Source organism: Sphaerodactylus townsendi, linkage group LG04 (genome assembly GCF_021028975.2).
Source record: "Sphaerodactylus townsendi isolate TG3544 linkage group LG04, MPM_Stown_v2.3, whole genome shotgun sequence".
NCBI lineage: Eukaryota > Metazoa > Chordata > Lepidosauria > Squamata > Sphaerodactylidae > Sphaerodactylus > Sphaerodactylus townsendi.
In genome coordinates this window covers 20,185,147-20,207,580 of record NC_059428.1, presented here as the reverse complement: position 1 = coordinate 20,207,580, position 22,434 = coordinate 20,185,147, and the positions used below count along the sequence as shown (strand labels likewise).

Here is a 22,434-nt window from a genome sequence, read left to right as displayed (position 1 = left end):
GTTGGGTCAGCTTGAATACCCCCAGTTAAATATTTTGGTTTTCTCTTGTGAGAAATCAACCTGTGAAGGCAGCAGGAAAAGAGGAAGAGAGGAACCTGAGATGAATTGACTCTGTCAAGGAAGCCATGGTTTACAAGACCTAGCAAGGTTGTTAAATGATAGGACAATATGGAGGACGTGATTCTTAGAGTCAGAAGTTACTTGGTGGCACTTAACACATACAGAAGGGCAGAGCAGGGTGTGAATTTTAACGTGTACATAAAATAACAAAGAAGTAAAGGAAAGATTGCAAAAAGTTGGGAAAGAACCAAGAAGTGGAATAGGGTAAGAAAATGGTTGGCTTTTTAAATCCCCCCTGGCCTAATACCTTCTTTTTATGTATCTGTGGTGTGTGAATTTGCTACTTACAGGTCTTGGTTGCATAAGGCAGCATTTAAAAGTTTATCCATCTAAAGTGGTACAAGCCACAATTGTGCAGTCTCAACTTCCCATACTGTGTACCGTACAGGATGGGAACTTATAAATGCACTGTCACTGCAGAGCTATTGATTGCCGTTGCATAAGAATTTTTTAAAGAAACCCGGTGCCAAAGAAAACCTTTGTTAGTTGCCAGCTGCCATAGTAACTGCTTTTTGTTATTGTTGTTAACAGAGGGGGAAAGCCCTCGCTTTTCCTTTTCTTTAGCGGGGAATAAGAAGACTGTTTCAGGAGGAGATGTGATTGACTGAACGCCTTGCATGGGATAAAATTGTAATTCTGAAAATAAACACTTTTTTTGGGGCTAAAGCATTTGGGAAATGGGAGTCTGCGTGGTTTAGTGGTTAGAATGAGCTGGGAGACCCAGGTTCAAGTTTGCCCACTTTATAGGACAGTGGTGGCAAACCTATGGCACGGGTGCCAGAGGTGGCACTCAGAGCCCTCTCTGTGGGCACACATGCACAGAGTTTGTCATGTGGGGGGCGGAAAATTGCCCCCACACACACACATCTAGGCTGGCCTGGGCCGCTGGGCTTGACGTGTAGGTAACCCTGTTAAGTGCTGTTAAACCCCACTGATTTTCATGGGAAGAACTAAAGCGCAATTCTTTACATGGGAGTAAGCTCGGTTGCTGGCAATGAGGCTTGCTTCTAAACCCTCCTAGGGTCGTGATTCATCCATTTGAAGTGTTGCACGGTTGCTTCAAAGCAAAGCCACCGACTACCACCAAGCTTACTCCCTTGGAGCCAACCGTTTTTTCTAAACTAAAACCTCAGTATTCAGGTTAAATTGCTGGGTTGGCATTTTGTGATAAATACGTGGGTTTTGAGTTGCAGTTTGGGCACTCGGACTCAAAAAGGTTCACCATCACTGTTATAGGAGATACAGGGCATAACTGATTATTGTTTGCCTGGTTCTGCCAGGCAGACTTCTGGCCACATTGAACCTTCCGTGTTGGTGGTGAGGAAATAAAGGAGAAGTAGATAGATGCCATAATATCACTTCTGGTTTTTACCCGGAAATGACATCACAGTGCTCTAGGAATTCCCAAGATCTCTGTAAAACTGTAGAGTTTGGGGGACTTCCTAGAACATTCTGGTCTTGCAACATTGACTGACACTTCCCTGTGCTTTACTCCCAAAAGCTCCTAGGTGGTTTAGGGGCAGGGGCCTGGCACCCCTCTTCCTCACTAATCTGGATCATGTGAAAATGGAGCCCTCTCCATTTTCAAGAAATGAGAGAAGGGACTCACTTTCTCTCTCAGGAAGTGGACAGAATCAGCTTCCCCCTTTTCAGAGGGGCAGGAGCTCATATGTCCGCCTTCTGTCACCTAGCTTTCATATCACCCCCAAGCACTAGCCCATAATTATGTTGATTGGTTGCTGGGATCTAACTTCGCCACTGTAAGAACTCTAAACTGGCTGAGTGGCTATAATCCTAATGCAATCCAGGTTTTTTTTCAGATTGAAAATTGAACTGGTTTTCACTCTGTTTTCCAAAGCAAAGAATTTATCCATGGAGATAAAAATCTGAATCTGTAGAGAGTACTAGTCAGCATCTCCATAGAAAGTAGAATAGTGTCCTATTTGAGACTCTTTAGACAAAGAACATTTTTAGCTGAAACAGTATAAGCCTTGTACTAAATCATTCCAGTGGTTCCATTTTATCTTTAAAAGCAACAATCTGGCATTTGCTTGTGTGTGTAAAATGGTGTCAAGTTAAAGTTGACTTGTGTCAACCCAATCGGGTTTTCAAGGCAAGAGATAAACACAAGTAGTTTGCTGTTGTCTTCCCCTGCATAGTGACTCTGAATTTCTTTGGTGGTCTCCCATCCAATACTAATCAGGGTTGACTCTGTTTAGCTCCTGAGATCAGACTACAGATCAGACAAGATCAGACTGGCCTGGGCTATTACTTACCATGGTAAAATCTCAAGGCCAAACTGTGAATTTCAAGTACATTGATTTGTAGAAACTAAATGTTGTGGAGTGAATTGTTTCCATACAATGCATATTTCTTAAAAGCTTGCTTTTAATCACTGCTAAATTCTAGTCGGCAACTCGCAAACTGTGATCGTTGTAAATGTTAATCTGTATCATGTGGTTATCATAAAAGATTTTTAAAGGAACATTTCCTTTGCAATGCGTTTCCCTTCCTCCCCTCTTTCATAGTTCCAGATGTTCCATATCCCATTAGTCATTGCTAGCTTCCTAAAGGAAACTGTACAAGCCAGTACTTTAAAAGGATGACCATGGACATAGGCAGCTAGATAACCTCATTTTTTTTTCAGATGGTTTAGAATCGGAACACTACAGCCAGACGGTCCTGAAAGCTTCCTACCCCCAAAAGTTAAATGTGAATATTCCAGTTGCCATGGGCCGAATATTCCAGTTGCCATGGGCCGAATATTCCAGTTTCGGCATGGGCCGAAAAGGTCGCATGAAAAAGGTCGCATGAAGAAAGCAGAAATACCCCCAATTGCTATATCTGCTAGACTAGACCATAGTAAATCTTGAAAATGTCTGTCATTTTATGCCAGTCATTTTCAGCCTTTCTACCTCATAGAACCATAGAGTTGGAAGAGACCGCAAGGGCCACCCAGTCCAAACCAGACATGCAGGAACACCTAATCAGAGGTCTCCCGACAGATGGCCATACCTTTAGAAACTACATTGGCTTCTCCTGTGGAACACCTGCACATCTGCTGTCCAGCTCCTGTGTTTTGTCAAGTCACGCTGAGGAACACCTGATCAAATTCTAAGACCTGTCCTCCCCCCAGATTCCTCAGTTTGAAAACCCCTCCTGTATGGGATTGCCCTTGCGTGGATACCTAACAACAGGATGTGAAAGTGTACAGACACGGGAATCTTCTAACCAGACTGAAAAGCTCTGACCATTTTGTGGGTTTAGCCCTGTAGGCATTCTGGGATTGCAAACGATTACAAACCTGTGCTCAGTAATCTCTCTTGGTTTAAATCTGCTCCGCAGCCTGTTGGAAAGGCAAAATCAAATGGCAGCAGACACATTTTTTGAGGATTAGGAGTTTCCTGTGCACGGCTGTGTGTGTTTTAATATTTTAAGCCAACTTCTCCAACTGGTAAACAGTGCGCTGCGTCCACTGGTGGATGGTGTCGGGTGACCTCTTTTACATGCCTGATTATCCTGTCGACCTCTGTAATGCCGTTAATATTTCTTTCTCGTCGGGGATAGGATCAGTTAAACAGTTACATTTTGGCCTCTCCTTGATTACTCTTGGCTTCACATCCCCTGGCAATAAATGTTGACATTAATTTCTGTAGATTGAGCAGTGAGGGATTGTTAATTTATTCATGATTGGAAGGGATCTCAAAGGGAGGGGGGGAAACGTTCTCTGGAACGGAGGGAAAGAATACACATCTTGTACGGCACGGAGCCCTGATCTTTCATGGCTATTTGTTTCACACCGAGTAATGAATGCCCCGTCCTGATTAACAATTTTGACCTATTTAAAGCTGCACTGTTCCCCTGTGTTCTTATTTTGCTTCCTGGACAATGTGAACCACACATAATACTTTATGAGCTATCAGCCGCAGTATTTGTGGAATAGATATCGTTGCTGCATGCCAGCATCTGGAATGAAAGCCACAATGAGGGGTTTCTACGCTGGCACACCGCCGATAAAGCAAGGGGGAAATCTTCTATGTCAACAGTGTAAATAGACCCCACAAAAAACATTCATTTTGCCTGATAGGTCAACGGAACGGTATTTCCAAACGGCTCGAAATTAAATAGATATTTACAAAGAATATCTGTGTTCGCTCCCCTTGAGTTGGTGGGGATTTTTGATCTAGAAAGCAAGCGGTAAGGAGCATGCATTATGTATTATCTGGTTGGCAAGCAAATCTAGTCTTCCGAGGTTGCAACAGATTCATTGCATTTAGCCTGCCACCCACATTACGCACACCGTGACTAAAACGGACGCTTTTTTGAGATCAGTGGGATTGAGAGGGTTCTGAGAGAACTGTGACTGGACCAAGGTCACCTGCTCAGAGGTGCCAGAAAGGCACAGAGACCAAAGATTGGCATAAGAACAAGGCCCTGCTCCACACAAAATGGATGCCTCTCATTTTGGGATTCATCATGTGTGTCGAACCTGGGCAGGAAGGCGGTTAGCAGCTAAACTTTTCCCCTGGTCCTAAGGTGTGCCTGGCTGGACCCTGGGGCTAGTTAATCTCTGTTGTCACCCTAAGGTGATTTTGGGGCTTTCCCCACTGACAGAGTTGAACTGGTTTCTACCTAGGTTCACCTCAGTGAATCCCCACTGCCACCGAGCTCAACATTGTTTTGTCTCAGTTCCTCCCCCTCAGAACTGCGACATCCTTGTCACTTCACTTTTCTGCCGGAACAAGGTCGATACCGCTTCGAAGTGGGAAAGCATCGAAACGACACCTCATCCGTTCAACCAATCACGAGCCGCTTTTGTGGCATGCGCAGAACAGGAGAGTGATGGCAGGCAGAAAGCGCATGTAACTGTAAACTGTAAAAACTGTTTAAAAAAAGAACGCTCCCATTTCCCACCGTAACACAAGCGCCAATCACGATGGAGGAGCGAAACAGGCACCAAGATGATCCCGCCCACTTAGGTCGGTTTCAGGGGGCCAAATCAGTTGCTGTGAGGACAGCCTGGAATCGCCCTCCACTGAAGGGAACCGAGTCGACCTTAGCTCCCTTCTGTAGTGGGGAAAGCCTCTTTGTTTACCAACCAAATTGAGGAGGGAGTTCCATAGTTAGATTTTTCACAGAAAAAGTCCTGTTTCCTGTAATCTATCTGAGATCTAAAGCTTTGTGAAACTCATCTGAATGTTGGGTCTGTTTATAGGAGATCTTGGTAAGCGGCAGTACTTCAGTCAAATTTCTGCTCTCGACCTGATTCCAGTGGAAGTCGGTTTCAGGTAGCCGGCTCAAGGGTGACTCAGTCTTCCACCCTTCCGAGGTCCGTAAAATGAGTACCCAGGTTGCTGGAAGTAAAGTATAGACAACTGGAGAAACCCATGTCAAACCACCCCATAAATATAGTCTGCCTAGTAAACATCGTAATATGACATCACCTCATGGCTCAGTCATAATTATTATAACGCATGTACGCTTTAGCTTCAGTCAAGTATCCTGCCTTTTAAAATGTTTGATAACAGTATTATTTTTCACTGTGTGAAATCCTTAAATCATTTTTATGGCCTGAGGAACTTAAAGATCATCTTGGGTCTGGGGGATACAGAATGGGACTCGCCCCTCTTGGGAACTGTGGCAGATAATGGATACTTGTTTTCACTTAACTCCCAAGCCCTTGGGACTTTGGAAGCACTACTGAGTTTTTTTTAAAAAAGTAAATTAATGAAAGAAACACCAAGAAGAGCAAAATGTGCTGCCAAGACCTGGCTTTTGTTGCCTGGAGACTTCCTTCTTTCACGGGAAGAATTTGGAGCATAATTTCTGTGGAGTAGAACAAGAGCAAAGATCATTGGGAAATGGTGCAAGAGCCGGTCTCCACCAGGTTTGTGCAAAAGGAAAGCATGCGGAAGAAGGAACAAGCCAATCGTTTATTTTTATTAAAGCCTATCAATGTTCACGTTTTACAGAGTGTAGCTCTGATAATTGATAAACTTACAACTGGAATCGTGAGCTGAGCTTAGGGCCGATAAAACCTGTTTATGTTATAGGGTTGCCAACCTACTTTTGGAGGTCCCTCAGAACTACAACTTGACCTTCAGACTACAGAGATCCATTCCCCTGGAGAAAATGGCTGCTTTGACTAGCAAGCCTTTATTGGCATAGACAACAGTACAACAATAATAAAAAACGGATTAAAAAGCATATACAAAACAGGAAATACATGTTAGGACGAAGGAAATCTACTGGCCTTTGGTAATTTCCAGGAGAAAGTCTGCCACTATCCTACAGAGAGAAGGATCAGGGTTGTCCAACAAGTAGTGTAATCTAATTCAATCGGGGAGATGGGGTAAATGTAAAGGAGTAAGATTCACATACTTGGATCTGATTTCCTTGAATCTGAGACAGTGTAGTAATTGGTGAGCCAGAGATTCAACTGAGCCGTCATTACATGGGCACAATCTTTTAGCCTTTTCTTGCTTATTAAATCTGCCATGCAACAAGGCAGAAGGCATAACATTAAACCTGGTGAGCATTATGGCTCTCCTTTGAACGGGGTTTATTAAGCAATACAGGTAGTGTGCCAAGTGGCCCCGTTCAAATGGGAGAGAAAAATACAGGGGAAACACGTTTTCTTGGCTGCGGTGATTAGGGTAGAGAACTCTCTATCCAATAGTTGACCTTTTAATTCCCTATAAGCTTCTGAATAGGACAAGGGACAAAGTGAATCCACTGACAGTCCAATAGAGGCAATTTTTTCCTTCAATTATGGAAAACCAGGGGTTGGAATGGGTGTCAGAGAGCAGACAGTGGACCAGGGAATTACAGTCCGAGAGAAAATGAATTCGCAGAAATGGCTGCTTTGGACAGTGGATTCTGTCATTATATCTTGCAGAAGTCCCTCCCCAAGCCCTGACTCCATCCCCCTCATCTCAAACCAGAGTCGGCAACCCTAATTATATATAGCTTCCATTAGAGTTAGATGTGTTTTTCCCAGGAGTTCAGAACGGAACACTTGCTTTCCCTTCTTCTGTTTATTTGTACAACTATCCTATGAGGCAGGTTAGGCTTAGAGAATAACTAATCTAGAGTCACACAGTAAGCTTTAGGGTTAGGAAAATTGTAGATATTTTGTGGGGAGAGCATGGGAATAGTGGGATTTGTGGATGGAAGGGACCTCAGGGGCGTCTGATGTCATATAGATTGTTTAAATTATATGTATTTGCCGCCGGAGTTTTAATGTTTAATATTATTATTATTATGTCATTGAGTTGCTGTTGATAACAGCCATGTTGTTGAGCCGCCTCGAGCCCTTCGGGGAAGAGGCGGCCTAGAAATCTAAAATATAAATAAATAAATAAAATAAAATATAGTCCACCTGCCAAAGCAGCCATAAATGTGGGGTGAAATGTCAAGATATTGGGGTGAATGTGGGGTGAAATCCCAAGATATTGACTGTGCCGCTACCATGTCACAGGTGCAAGAAAGTCTGAAAAAAAATTTGCCTTTTTCTCCCTCCAGTCATTGTCTCAGCTATTATATACTCTTTCTCAGGAAAAGGATGTTCGTCTGGTCAGTTGAGGCGCAGCGGTCAAGAACATTGCGTGCTTCCACATTACAATATAGTTCCAAACAAATGTGATAATCATAATTTTTATCTGCTGCCTTTGTCAAAACCATTATTTTGTGCATTACTGAACATGGTATTTTGATACAAGGGCATTTAGAATTCATTGAACAAAATGTATTTTTACTTTCAAACGAATGGCGGGAGAAGCAGGGCAAAGTCGGCACGAAGACCCAGGGGGAGCATTCTACAACAAAGAAGGTCCGGCATGTTGAGTTCTATGGTGGAGGAATATACAATCCTACTGAAATCTTTTTTCTGAGGCAGACTGTTGTACAAAAGGCCTAGGAATAGAAGAAGTTGTGGAAGCAGGACATTTGCAGTGGGGATCAGCTCATATGCCAAGCTGTGCAGTTAGTGTGTCAGAAGGAGAATGTCTGGAATTCAAGTCCAGTGGCCCCCTTAGGGACCAACAAGATTTTCTGGGTTTGTGCTTTTGAAAGTCAAAGCGCCCTTCATCGGATGCGAGTAGGAATGAGCATCTTTGAGTCCTTATACCCCAGTCTGAAGGTGGAAGAGTTGTTGCAAAGAAGCTAGGAAATCATGTATACTTCGTGCTAAGGCGCCGTAGAATGCCTTTGAATCGAGTTTTCAAGTTGTGTGTGCTGCTATGTCAAAGTGGCTCCTTTCAGGAGGGCTTTTGGGTTTGCACAGATGTATGGATAAATAATCTGCATAATTGTATAGATGTGATCTGAATTGCTGCTGATGGAAAATCTAAAAACATAGATTTTTCAGATAATTGGGAAGCACAAGAGCAATGTAAGAGACTTGTAGATGGATTGCCAGTATATAAAATTCAGTAAGAAAAATTAATATTCCATTGTTGGACACTATTAATAAAAGATACTATTGAACACATGAATTCCAAGTGAGCCTCAAAGCCATGCTGTCTACTGTGACTGACCACAGTTCTCCAGGGCCGCAGGCTAAGGTCTTTCCTGTCACTTGCTACCTGAGCCTTTTAACTTCAGACGCCAGGAATTGAACCTAGTTCCTTCTGCATGCATAAGCAGCTGCTGTATTGTTGACCCAGGGCTCCTCAAATGTCCATAATTGACCGACATTCATGAATTAATGCACCCATGTTATAGGCACTGCATTTGAACCATTGTCCGATTGCACTGATTACAGTGGTAGTTTGAATGCCAACTAAATACCTTTTTTTGCTTTTTTTTCAGCTTCAGGGTTCCTTGAAGAGAAAACTGGTGGTAAATCTTTCACCAGCCGTCAACAAGAGATCCAATGGCATTGCTGATGGCACCTTCCTTGATATCAAGAGGGTCCGAGTGGGAGATAACAATCTTTCTGTGGCAGAAGGTGGACACTGTGGGAATAACTGTCAAAACCAATCACTGCTGGGAAGCTTGACAATTGGCCAGGGTTCTCAGAGGAAAGTCAACTGCCCAACGAATAACGCCCACGCAAACGCTAATGGGATGTTCAACATGGCTCTAAAAGAAGTCAAGAAAGAACCAGGAGAAACCTTCTCTTGCAGCAAACATCTGGATGGTCAAGCATCACAGGGCAATGCTTTCCCTAACAGATACGGAGAAGATGCAGGGGAACAGTTGATGGACCCAGAACTTCAGGAACTGTTCAACGAACTCACTAATATTTCAGTGCCTCCCATGAGTGATCTTGAACTGGAGAACATGATAAATGCAACTATCAAGCAAGACGAGCCATTTAATATTGACCTTGGGCAGCAGGTCCAGAGAGCCTCCCCGGCCAGATCTTCTTCCCTGCAGATGGACAAAATGGTAATCAAGCAGGAATATTCCCCAGCTATGAACCAAGGTTCGGTGGGGTCACCTCAGATGAGACCTTCCTCAACAGGTCCAGCCTTCACGATGTCCGGTGCTCCCATGTCTGCCTCATCACCGATTCCTTCAGCTCCCCAGACTCAAACACCTCCATCTCAGGTGTCCTCCATTCCCAACCGGCCCATGCCCAATTGGCAAGAAGTTTCCCATGCTCAGCAGTTGAAACAGATAGCAGCCAACCGGCAGCAGCATGCCTTGATTCAGCAATGCCAGCAAAATCAGCCGTCCACCTGGTCCACGTTGCCATCCACCGAACCTTCCTCTGGACCTTTTGTTCAGGAGAAGATGCCCAACTCTTCTTTCCATCAGCAGCAATTCAGCTCACAAAACTCTGGAATGCCGGGAGTCCCAGTAAATGGGAATTCGTCAAAGGGGATGAACAGCTACGTTTACAGGATGAACTCCATGCCCCAGGGAAGCTCTATCATCATAATGCAACGGAAGGCTCACGACCTCAACCGAGGTTATATGAGCAACGCCCAGCTGCCCCTGGAAGAGCCGCAGAACAACATGAAGCCTTTGTTCCATTTTAACTCGGAGCAAGCAAACCACCAGATGCCTTCTGTTTTGGGTGCCCAAAACAAGCCTTCGATTCTGCACTATACGCAGCAAGCATCGCAGCAACAGCAGCCTAACTCAGCAGTTGTGCAACCACAGACGCAGCAGCAGCAGCAGCAGCAACCACCACAGATGCAACAGCAGCAGCAGCAACCCGCCCAGCCTCTCCAAAACCCGCCTCTTCCAAGGCCCCCGAACATACCCTTAGCTTTACAGCAAAAGATCATGCTCCAGAAGATGTTGAAAAATCAGCCTGTTGCAGGAATGCAGTATCCTGTTCCATCACAACATCAGCTGGTAAGGTTGTTTTCCTAATGCAGAATTTGTTGATGAGTTGTTGGCGCACAATCAAGCCTGTTGTCCTAGATGCTCAAGTCGTAATATTTAAATCCACTGGCAATAGGCAACATTTGACTGTAGGCTGAAGGAATTCACTCCAGCCTAAAGATCGTTCCTCCAACTTAAGTGGCTCTTTCCTTGGAAGAAGGTTCCTTAGGCTTGGGGAAAGCTTCACACCTTGCTTAGTGATGTAGTGGGATGCAGGCGTCTGCTGCACAGAGTGCTTCCCTGTACCAGATTTACTTATCGGCTTGGCAGGCCAAAGCCTAGAGCCTCAAAATCTAGGGGGCCTCCAGCCAAGGTGTGCAATATTTTGACACTATCGTAGCCAGTGGTGGTATCCAAAAATTTTAGTAACAGGTTCCCATGGTGGTGGGATTCAAACAGTGGTGTAGCGCCAATGGGGATGGGCGGAGCACGACGGGGCGTGGCTGGGCATTCCGGGGGCAGGGCATTAATAATTTCTCTGTTACTGTAAAAAACTTACTGTAAAAAAAGTTCCTAATTTCCAGCTGGTATCTTTCTGTTCATAATTTAAACGCATTATAGCAAGTCCTATCCTCTACTGCCAACAGAAACAACTACTTCTCCTCTAATTGACTGCCTGTCAAATACATAATACTTTCAAATACTTAATTTTGTTTCTAGAAATCAAAAGAAGGATACTTTCCTTAAACAAGGTACTTTACCATATTACTAAAACCTGTTTTTAAAACAGCCCAACAGGGAGAATTATCCCGTTTTCTATCTTCGCTAACCAGCCACATAGGAAACAACAGGACTTTATGATTTTTGGACCTAATGGAATTTCTAATGGAAAAGCAGACCCAATTAGTAACCCCCTCTCGGCACACACAAATAATTAGTAACCCACTCTCGGGAACTGGTGAGAACCTGCTGGATCCACCTCTGATCATAGCCCTTTCTTATGCATGTGTGTTCATAACACACTGTAGTCTCTAAACAACCCTTCAGTTATGGCAAAAGTTCTTCACTGTGTTAAGTTTAACATTTATGCATTTTTTAAAATCACTATGCTATTTAACAATAACATTTTAAGTCCTCCAGAGGAGGAATTGTGAATTGCAGCATTTTAAACACCCATCATCATTCTCAGCTTTATTCAGTTTTGTTTAAAACACCCTCCTGTCTTTCTCTAGTCGTGAGGGTGGGGGATTGGGAGGGGCCTCACAAGTGGAATAGCCCAGGGCCACTCTTCATCTAAATTTGGCATCGGTACTTCCTTTTCCACTAGTGTGCTTTGTCTGTGCCAAATAAATGTCTTCCACTGAGCCCTTGGGTCAACAGAAGTGCTAGCTAAAGAAGTATGCTATACAGCAACAGTTGTCTAAAGAAGTGTTTCCCATCCTAAAGAAGAGTTGGTTTCTATACGCCACTTTTTCTCTGCCTTTAAGGAGTCTCAATCTCCTTCCCTTCGCCTCCCCACAACAGACAGCTTATGAGGCAAGTGGGGCTGAGAGGGTTCTGAGAGAACAAAGTCACTCAGCAGGCTTCATGTGAAGGGACGGGGAAACAAACCCAATTCTCCAGATTAGAGGCCACCACTCTTAATCACTACTCTGTGCTGGCTTCAGTGGGTACTAACCCCAAAAGTGGATCCCAAAGGCTGTGGAAGCGTGTCCTGGGATTTTGTCTTTTTATTGATTTGTGTAGGTTCTCTTTTTAAAAAATCACTCACCATACCAAAAAATTCAATGACCAATGGTCTGCAGCACATAGCATTATTTCATAGGATCTAAACCATAGGCCACAACTCACAGCCCTTGACTCAAGCTGTGTGTATTTTGTGTGTGTTCGCACATGTGTGCCAGCAGAGCTGTTTCCTTTTTTGCCACACAAGTACACACATGCACAGATTCACAATAATTCTGCACTTTTTACAGGATACTGAAACTCTCCACAATATATATATATTAAGTTGAGATCAGGGCTGTATCAAATACTCTCCCTTATGGTAATGGCCACTAACCTTGATAGCGTTAAAAGGGGCTTGGACAGATTTATGGAGGAGAAGTCTATTTATGGCTACCAATCTTGATCCTCTTTGATCTCAGATTGCAAATGCCTTAACAGTCCAGGTGCTCAGGAGCAACAGCCGCAGAAGGCCATTGCTTTCACATCCTGCATGTGAGCTTCCAAAGGCACCTGGTGGGCCACTGCGAGTAGCAGAGAGCTGGACTAGATGGACTCTGGTCTGATCCAGCAGGCTAGTTCTTATGTTCTTATGAATTTTCAGTCAGAGATTACCGATTGAAAGAGGATGCATTATAAACTGGTCTTGAAAAAAAAAGGTTTTGTTGTGAAAATCATCATTGTTTTGCATCGTGTTCAGTGAAATTGTGTCCGTCAGCTGCGGCTGCTTCAGTGTCGTTTTCGCCTGTTGGGGGGCGGGGGTTCACCTTCCTACATTATTCACACATGTGCTTCCCACCAATTAGAGATCATGTTGTTGATTGGATTGACAACACAGTTCTAGGCAGCCAATACATTTTTGCCTTGGCCAGGGGTTCTGTTGTGAAGGTAATGCTTCCTTGAATCAGCCAACGCTTTGTAATACTCACCAGGCAATTCTTTCAAAACAGTTACAAAAATTAACTGGGAGTGCAGGGAGGTGGTTTTTGACATTGTAAAAAACTTTCGCAGAAAATATGAGTTCTTTTTGCTCATCCCTTACGGGGTGCAGTTGAGACATGCTGTACCAGTAAAAGCAACACTTCTATACATGTATAAATAAGGCCAATTCACTTCTTAGATAGTGATTCTAGTCTGGAGCATTGGATTGGTTCCAAAGGATCAATCAGTTTTTTTGCTGAAACAAGAAAAACTTGAAACTAATCAAGAACAGTGCATGAAACTATCAAAACCCCTGCCAGAATTTCATGATGGGTTTCTGCCCTACAGGTGCGCTGGTAGCTGGCAGAACCAACCAACCCCCCTCCCCCAACAACTCAGTCAGAGCTTCAAGGACCATTTGGTTCAGACCTTTCAAGGAGCAGTGGTCATTGGCCAATTAGCTAGGTTTTCCATTTCCACACACCTGGCAGGAGAACTCCTATAGACTCTCTGCTTCCCCTGGCAGCAAACAATGGGATGATGTGGGAGAGGAAATGGGAGGGGCAAAATGGTGTCCATTGTAGCCACAATGTCATTTCTGGAAATGGGACACTCTAGGACAGTGGTGGCGAACCTTTGGCACTCCAGATGTTATGGACTACAATTCCCATCAGCCCCTGCCAGCATGGCCAATTGGGCGTGCTGGCAGGGGCTGATGGGAATTGTAGTCCATAACATCTGGAGTGCCAAAGGTTCGCCACCACGGCTCTAGGATTCATCCAAAAGGCCTTTCAGGTGAATCCTAGAGGTATCTGAAGGAGTGAGCTGCAAAGCACGAAGCTCAGATCCTGCCAGAAATTTTCTCAGACTCTGCCAGAAAGTTTGTTAATCTTTAAGGACTTCTGGACTCTTGTCCTTTTCTACTCCTAGAGGTGTCCTGTGAGTCTTTGACATCACTTCCAATTCCACAGCTGAAAGTGACATTGTGGTGTCTCTGGATACCCTTTATGTAAACCCGCTCCCTACATTCTTCCAGGGGCTGCTAGGCTTCACCACACAATCTTACCAAGTACCTCCTCCCGCACTGGTGCTGTTTGTGGGAGAATGCAGTGGGTAAGTTGATGCCCGTCGCTGGGACTGCTGAGCTGAGTGGCCCACGCTGTGCTGGCTTTGAGCATGGCAAGGGGCACTCAGCTCGCCCCAAGACCATTTTAACATCTCCATGGTCGATTCCGCACTTGCGTTATCGACCTAAGTTCGAGCTGCGTTCGACCTAAGTGCTCCGCACAACCACTGGGATCGACGTGGTTTTGTCCCAGCTTCGCCCCGTGTAACGGTCAAATTTCCAACTCCAGTTGGGAACTACTACTTTTTCAGGGAACCACGCTCGAACTCAGCTCGATTCCAGTAAAGTGCGGAATCTCTGGTGCCAGGAGTCCCCCATTCAGCCAATCACAGCTGAGTGTTTCGGGCATGCGTACAGCTGGCCAATCAAAAAAACACTACCTTCGTCCCTCCATTCCTGTGGCAGTTTTTTTTAATAACGTGTGTGGGGATAGACGGAACATGGCCATAGAACGGTAGCCAATCGGAACGGAGCAGCGAAGAGGCACAGGATGATTCCGTCCTCCGAGCTGGGATCAAACTGGTTGCAGTGGGGAACAACAATGGCTTCGACCTAGGTTAGTACCCTTCTCAGGGAACTGGGTTGAACCTATTTTACTCGTGTGCGGAGTTGCCCCATGTGTCACTACTTGGCTCAGTTTGCTCCTGGACTAATTGAACTTCTCAATCTGCTACCGGCTGTCGACATGACTCACTTCTACTTGGTCATCGCCCTCCCCAAGAACCAGGATGCATCTGGTTTGGGAAGTCAGTGACTCCTTTCACACATATTCAGGCTTCTAATATTACCAAAGCGGCCTGCGAGTGAGTCTCACTCCAACAGTTTCACGGCTGCCATGGCAACTTGAGAAAGGGTGATGAAAAGCGAGCCGAACTTGACTGTAGAGGTCCCCAAAGACTCCACAAAATCCATCTAAAACATGAAATACTGTTTTGTTTTTGTTTGTTTTGTTTTTAAAAGCCTCGTCAATATTTTATTATTAAATGGGTTGAACTGAAGTCTTTCTTCCTCTCTTCTGACCAAAGATGACATTTTACAAAGGCCCTCTTTGTAACTTATATGTTTGTAAAATGCTCGTCTGAGTTTTGTTAACTCACGAGATTATGTAAAAGTCCCCAGATGAAAGTTATTTTCCCTCTCTCAGAAGGCAAAAAGCACTACATCCTCTGTAATGCTTCCTCCATGGAGTACTTAAAAACTGTCCTATTCTGCGACTAAACTGGTAATGTTTCACTTATTTGAAAGGATGTCTCTTATTCCAGAATAGACAGGATGTCTGGCATAACCCTGGTTGCCGATCCATAGTTTATTCTCTCTCTGACATGCTTCGCCCAGTTTTTTAACTGCTCTTGTAGACATTTGCTAAGCCTTTATTCAGTCTCTCCAGCAATTTGTAAGGAGACACAATGGGACTTCTATAAGCATTCAGAGATTTGGAAGCAGTGCAAAGAATATTTTTTTTAAAAAAATCAGCAATAAACTGCTTAAAACAGTATTCACCCTTTCTCTGGGGCCTCCATAGTTGCTGCAAAGGAAGTTACTAGGAGACCTCAAAAGTTCTCTAGCTGAGTAGGAAACATTAAACAATAATGGCGTACTTTGCGTAGAAGGGCGAGTCAAATATTTCTAGATACAGAAATAATGCCCTACATTTTCAATATCCTATGAGCACCAGCAAAATTCTGAACAGTAGACTCCTGATTTAGGTTTGGGCATGAACTTGTGTATAGAAAATTGAACTTGAACACTGTCCCTTATTATTTAATCATTTATTAATTTGTCTGAGCACTCTGCCAATCTGTGTCTTGGATCCTGCCTACATTTTCCATGGACAAAAGTGTGAATTCCCTTCCTCTCCTCTCCCGCTGCATGAAATACCCACCCCCAAATGCTGCTCCCAGGGAATTGGGCCACACAAACACACGCAGGAAAATCTTTTATGAGGAATTGGAGGCCTGCTAAGGAAGGGGAGGTTCGGCACAAGAAAACCCTTGAAATGTTAGATAGGACCCAGCTTTAGGTGTATTATTATTATTATTTATTAGATTTATAGACCGCCTCACCCCCAAAGGGCTCGAGGTGGCTCACAATACAGCTGTTCCAATAACGGCACATAAAATACATAACTAAAACTAACCACATTAAAACAAATTTCCACAGCAGCAGTTTCTTAACATTTAAATGTCAAAGTTAAAGGCAAACAAGATTAAAGACAGGCGCCCGATCAAAAAGGCTGGGAGGGGGAAAGGCAGGGCCCGAGATGGAATCAAGGCCCTGCCAAGATGGAAAACTGGCAGCCTCAGTGGGGGACGGTAGTTCCGCGGCCGGCCTCACCAAAGGCCCGGTGGAACAGCTCAGTCTTACAGGCCCTGCGGAACTCACCAAGGTCCTGCAGGGCCCGGACAGCTGGAGGGAGAGCGTTCCACCAGGCAGGGGCCAGAGCCGTAAAGGCCCTGGCCCGGGTCGAGGCCAGCCGCATCGTTGCAGGGCTAGGGGTTTCCAGCAGTTCCGCCACTGCCGAACGTAGCGGTCTATGTGGGACATAAGAGGTGATGCGGTCCCGCAGATATGAGGGCCCCATGCCATGTAGAGCCTTAAAGGTCAACACCAACACCTTGAAAACGATCCGGAACTCCACTGGTAGCCAGTGCAGGCGGCACAGCATGGGGTGATATGGTCTAGATAACCACCACCCGTCAAGAGCCGAGCCGCCGCATTCTGTATGCGGCTGGTGACACAGATTGAGACTGAGTCAGGCAAGGGAAGAGAAGGTCTGCACCAAGGGAAGAAACTATCTGTTCTTGCTAAATAATACCACAGAGGAGGGGGTGTCATACTGAGTCTCCTCCCATATTCTCCATGTATCCTGAATTCAAAAGACTGGTAGGTAGCATACCACTTAGGCAGTGGCTGAAAAGGGTTTGAGAACCACTGAGGTGTAGTGGTTGAAGTATCAAACTAGGACCAAGAAGTAACAAAGCTTATAATTTGTGGAACTCGATGGTACAGAACACAAAAATACCTACTAGCTTCTCAAGTCTCTAAAAGAGATGAGACAAATTCATGAAGGATTGGTCAATCAACGACTGTTAGCCATAAAAACCAAATTGATTATTTCATTCTTGGAGGCAGCATGTCCCTGAATAGCAGTTTCTTGGAGAACCAAAAGACGGGAAAGCTCTCCTTAACTCTACCATGAGAGAACCTGATCTTTGCTGCCATTCCTAGGATGGCTGATATGGCAGACCCTGGAAACCGGTGGGAGGGTAATGGGGGTATAGCACCAAGAGAAAAATTACAAGGAAAAATAAGATGTCGTCTCTTTACAGAATGTTCTGACAAAGCCAGCCAACTTGCAAGGACTGGGAGTGACCCGGAAGTGGGGGCAAGCAAGCTGCGCAGTAGGCAGTGAGGCAGTTCCAAACATATAAACATGAGGAGATCCCCCTATAAGCCCAATGCGGATCAAAGAGCCCCGAGGAAAGCTCTTCATGCATAATGGGCCTATGGTAAAAATGATATCTGCCATAGAGTTTTGCCCAGATGCCAGATCATCCTCACATCACCTGTGATACTATGATGTCACTTCCAATGCGTACCAGAAGTGACATCACCTGTAACACAGGCCTTGTTTTCCGGTTGGTGAGCTCCCCCACCCCCTTTCAGTTGCCAGAGAGTACCCAGCAATCCTAGTCTCAAGAGACCAAGCCAGCTACAAAATGTCTGGGAGTGAGGTCATGCCTTAACTATAATTTTTCAACATTTCAGACAGAAGCTCTGTTTAACAGGATGCCTTGTCAAAATGAGCACACTGTTTAAAATATTTTCTTACATACACACAGCTTACCTTCAGTCATGCGGAACTTATGCTGTGGTTGCCGCTGCTAACTAGCAACTTCTAAAAATCTGCACACCCAATCAGATCTTCAGTGGCCAGCCAGAAGTCCTGCTGAGTTAAAGTCCCACTTGTCCCACTAAGTTTCTAAACCCACTAAGTCCCCCTTCCCTCCCTCCCTTGCATGCCACCCCTCACTCACTCCCCTCCTTTGCATGCCACTCCTCCCCTCCCTCAACTAGGGTGGGTGGGCCATGTCCAGATGCCGGGCCCCCTTCCCTCCCCTCCCTTGCATGCCACTCCTCCCACCCTCCCTTCCCTTGCATGCCACCCCTCCCTTCCCTCCCCCTCAATCTTGTACCTCTCTACCTTGCATTGGCTAGGCCTCACCTGGAAATTAAAAAGGAACTTGGCCGACTCCAGGAAAGGTGTCAGCAGGTGCCCTGGTGCCCCGGGCGCCATATTGTAGACCTCAATTTTATTTGTATCCCCAAACTTACAGATATCTGTTATCTCCCAATTCTGCCAAAGAAGCAATTCAGAAAGTGGGAAAGGCATTAGCTGATTTGTGGCCGCAGAAGATTATTCCTCTGTGGCTAATGGCTTCAGCAAATACATTAAACAATGCATCTTCCTAATAACCATGGCTAGACTCTGCTGATTTCATCTTTGCTTCTTGTTTTTAAAAGAAGCGCAAACTCACACAGGTTATTAAAAAAAAACAGTTGTAGCTCTCTGCTATCACATTTGTAGTCTTCATAAGTGCCGTCATTGTTTTTAGCCAGAACTGATAATTCTCTGTGAATTTTTCTGGCTCTGAAGTCTCCAGAAACACTCTCAGACATGGCTTTATCAGCTAGCGTTTGCTAAATGATAGCAAAAGGCTTATTTCTCTGCCTGTCGCAGGCGTGTGGTATCAATTCAGGCAGAGAAAGGTTTACAATTGGATTTGCTAGCTTTATGCTTTGAGTCTTTAGGGACCAAACACAGAATCGAAGGAGAACTTCTTGGTTCCTTGTAATATTCAGTGTGCGTTTTCCAAACCAAACAACATATGTTGTAGTATTCAGTTCAGTTCAATTTGTTACGATCCAAGATCAGCAAACAATTTTTTTGTAATATATGTTTTTTTGGCCCAGAGAAAGGTTTTTATCGAATGTCTGCTCCCAGTACAGTAAGTATATCATCTCAGTGGCGTAGCGCCAAGGGGAGACGACGCCCTGGGCACATGCTGTGGCCAGGGCATGGAGAGAGCATTCTGGGGCGGGGGCGGGTGATACTGAACAGGGGCACAGGACATGTGCGTGTCCCTGGCACAGTTGCCCCTTGCTCTGCCCCTGTATCATCTGCACAACTGTAGAATATTACACGTTCTTCCCAAAAATTTACCTTCCTGCAACAGAATTCAAAGAGAGTCATAACTATTAAGTGTTAACCTATTAACCTACTAAGGCCAATTACAAACAAGGTCTTTGCTGCCAGTGTTTGCCGCAGCAAGATTTCTTGTACAGATGTATTTTCTAGAGCTCCACTTTCACTTTCCACTATCTCTGGGGCAAGGGGGAGGATCTGTTTAATCATCAAGGAGGATGGCCTCAAGATGGTGCCCGGAGCAGATGCAACGGTTGAGAGCTCCGGTATTAGTTTCATTAGAAACTTTTTAGGGCTTTTGTTAGACTACACTGAACCTTCATCTGACAACCTGGTTGGTTACTTAATGAAACAATGCAAAGTGATGCAAGATAACAACGATTTAAGACAAAATAACAACTTTATTTGTCCACCACGTTACATGGAGGACAGCGGCGGCGGCGGCAGCTGGCCCGTCTCAGCAGTTGCTGGTCCCCAGTCCCCGATAGGTGATGGTCTGTTGTCTTGGGTGAGCTGGGTGAATTGGATGAACTTAGAGAGGTTGGTGGCAGAGACCTTTGGATTGATGAGGAAGGGGTGGTCAGTGGCAAAGACCCCCGTACAGCGTCTGCCTTCGACCGAGATTCAGAGTAGGGGCCAGCCAAATGTGATCAGGACGAGACGGTGGAGACCACATGGCCCAAACCGTCTTAAAGGATGCTTGGACTGAGACGGGAGTCGGTGGCAGGGACTCCCCTGTAACTTTGCAGCGCCCTTTGATGGAGTGAGGAGTACGGTGGTGAGCGGGGCGGTGGCAAGTCTCCCGGAACACCTTTTCGAGAGTTTTTCGCCCAAAGAACGTTTCGAGAGCCTCCTGCTCAAAGAATATTTGCCAGCCCCCTTTGCAGAGTGGAGAATACCAGGGGGTGCTTCTGGGACATTGCACTAGTGGTGACCCCCAACCAGTGGTGGGATCCAAACAGTTTAATGACAGGTTCTGATGGTGGTGGGATTCAAACAGTGGCGCCGCCGCACACACGCACCTCCAGTCCCTATTGGGCAGGGAGGTTGCTTTAGTAACCCCTTCTCGGCCCTCAGAAAAAATTAGTAACCACTTCTAGAGAAGTGGTGAGAACTGGTTGGATCCCACCTCTACACCCAACGGACAGTTAACAACGGATAAAATGACAAGGTTGGCGACGGAGTTATCGGAGGAGGGGCTGGCCCTCCTGTGCTGAACTTTTACATGGCTATTTTGTTGTCCCTCCTTAAGTGTAGCTACTATTAGGAGTACAAGCTATTAGGTATTGTTAGTGAATTAGTTAGTATTCTTAGTTAGGGACTGTAGTCTCCTTCTTATGTTAGTAAATGTAGTGCAGGCACTAAGTAATTCAGTAAGGTCATACCTTATAGCAGCTATAGCATAGTCTAGTTTAGGGTAGTTAGTATGGAAATGTTAATGCAGTCTGTTCCTGGCTATTTGTTGATTTTGATTATGTATTGTCATGAAGTTTATACTGTTTAGTGTATACTGGTGCATCATTAACAATGTTGAGATGTATCCATGAAATTCTATTAGTTCCACAGAGAGCCTGTGGAAGCTTATGAGAATGTCCAACAGATTTGGCTGAGTTTTCCTTCACACTTCTGTATTGCTACTCTGATACTGTTAAATTATTGATCCATTATATGTATTGATTTGTTGTATGAATTGATGTATTTTAAGCTTTAGGTATTGCATGGATTAGTTGTATTTATTGTTAGTACTGCTGTTTGGGGTATTAGAAGTTGTATAGCTTGTAATTTAAGTCACCATCTGAAATGAGGCTATTTAGCCGTATGTATTTATTATTGTTACATAAGAACATAAGAACAAGCCAGCTGGATCAGACCAGAATCCATCTAGTCCAGCTCTCTGCTACTCGCAGTGGCCCACCAGGTGCCTTTGGGAGCTCACATGCAGGAGGTGAAAGCAATGGCCTTCTGCGGCTTTTGCTCCCGAGTGCTAAGTGCTGAGTTATCATGTGTTTTGCTGTATTGCTAGCATGTATTTTTGCTGGGTTGTGAGCCGCCCCGAGCCCTTCGGGGATAGGGCGGGGTACAAACATAACTGAAATGAAAAAAAAGAGAGAAAATATTTGGAAAGCTGTGAATCAGGATGTGAAGCTGATTAATCACTTTATTCATTTCCCGTGCTGAGTTTTGAGCGGGCGGGGCTCTGATTGTAGCAAAATGCAACTGAAGAGCTGCTGTTTTGCGTTTGGGAAACTTTGTACTCAAAAAATTGATGCCAAGCCCAATCCACCATTAGACACACTTGTACTTCTCCCAGAAACAACTAGAGACCCAGCGCATTTATCCACTTTGCTAAGCACTCAGGCAGGATTGAACTACCACACACTTGATGACAGTGAACTCCAATTTTATTTTATTTTTTGCTCAGAGTAGGAAAAAGGGTGCTGGGTGGGGGAACAGAGAGCCTGTGGAAGCTTATGAGAATCTGCAACATATTTGGCTGAGTTTTCCTCCACACTTCTGTAATGTCTTTTTTTAATCCTGTGAGGTTGAAATTGATAAGCTCTGATTTGCCGATAACGTCTTTGTTTTGTTTTTACATGCAGTCTTAACATCAGTATGTACTGCATTATCCATGGGAAAGACCAGCAACTCTCCACAAATCCCTGGTCTTTCCCCACAGCAATGGAGAAGGTTATTCAAGTGGTTTGTGCATCCATTAATTCCAGTACTTTTATAGCTAATCGTGGTGTCAAAAAAATTCTAAAAAATGTGGAAGGGGGAATGAGGTAGGGGAGACGAGCAAGATAGTGGGCATGAACAAGGGAAGGGTTTTGGTGGGGCAGAGAAATAAAGACCGTTTGAAGACATTCGCACGCTGGCTCGGAAACAGATTAAAAAAAATTGTGGTAAAGTGTTCAGGAAAACAATCAAGGAAAAATGAGGGGGAAACACTTCCAAAACCATGGAGAGGGGAAAACATGCAAAGTTATTTTACAAAACACACACACAGAATTTGACGGCATGCAACGATTTATACCATTTGTGTGGAAAAGGCCTA

General features: G+C 44.7%; 1 protein-coding gene across 1 annotated transcript in view; it reads left to right on the top strand.

Annotated features, from left to right (window-relative positions):
* MAML2 (mastermind like transcriptional coactivator 2) overlaps nt 1-22,434 on the top strand; it is a 180,129-nt gene that overhangs the window by 119,637 nt on the left and 38,058 nt on the right. Inside the window, exon 2 of the mRNA XM_048493607.1 lies at nt 8,932-10,431. Coding sequence (XP_048349564.1) covers nt 8,932-10,431 — 1,500 coding nt within the window. The remainder of the gene's footprint in view (nt 1-8,931; nt 10,432-22,434) is intronic.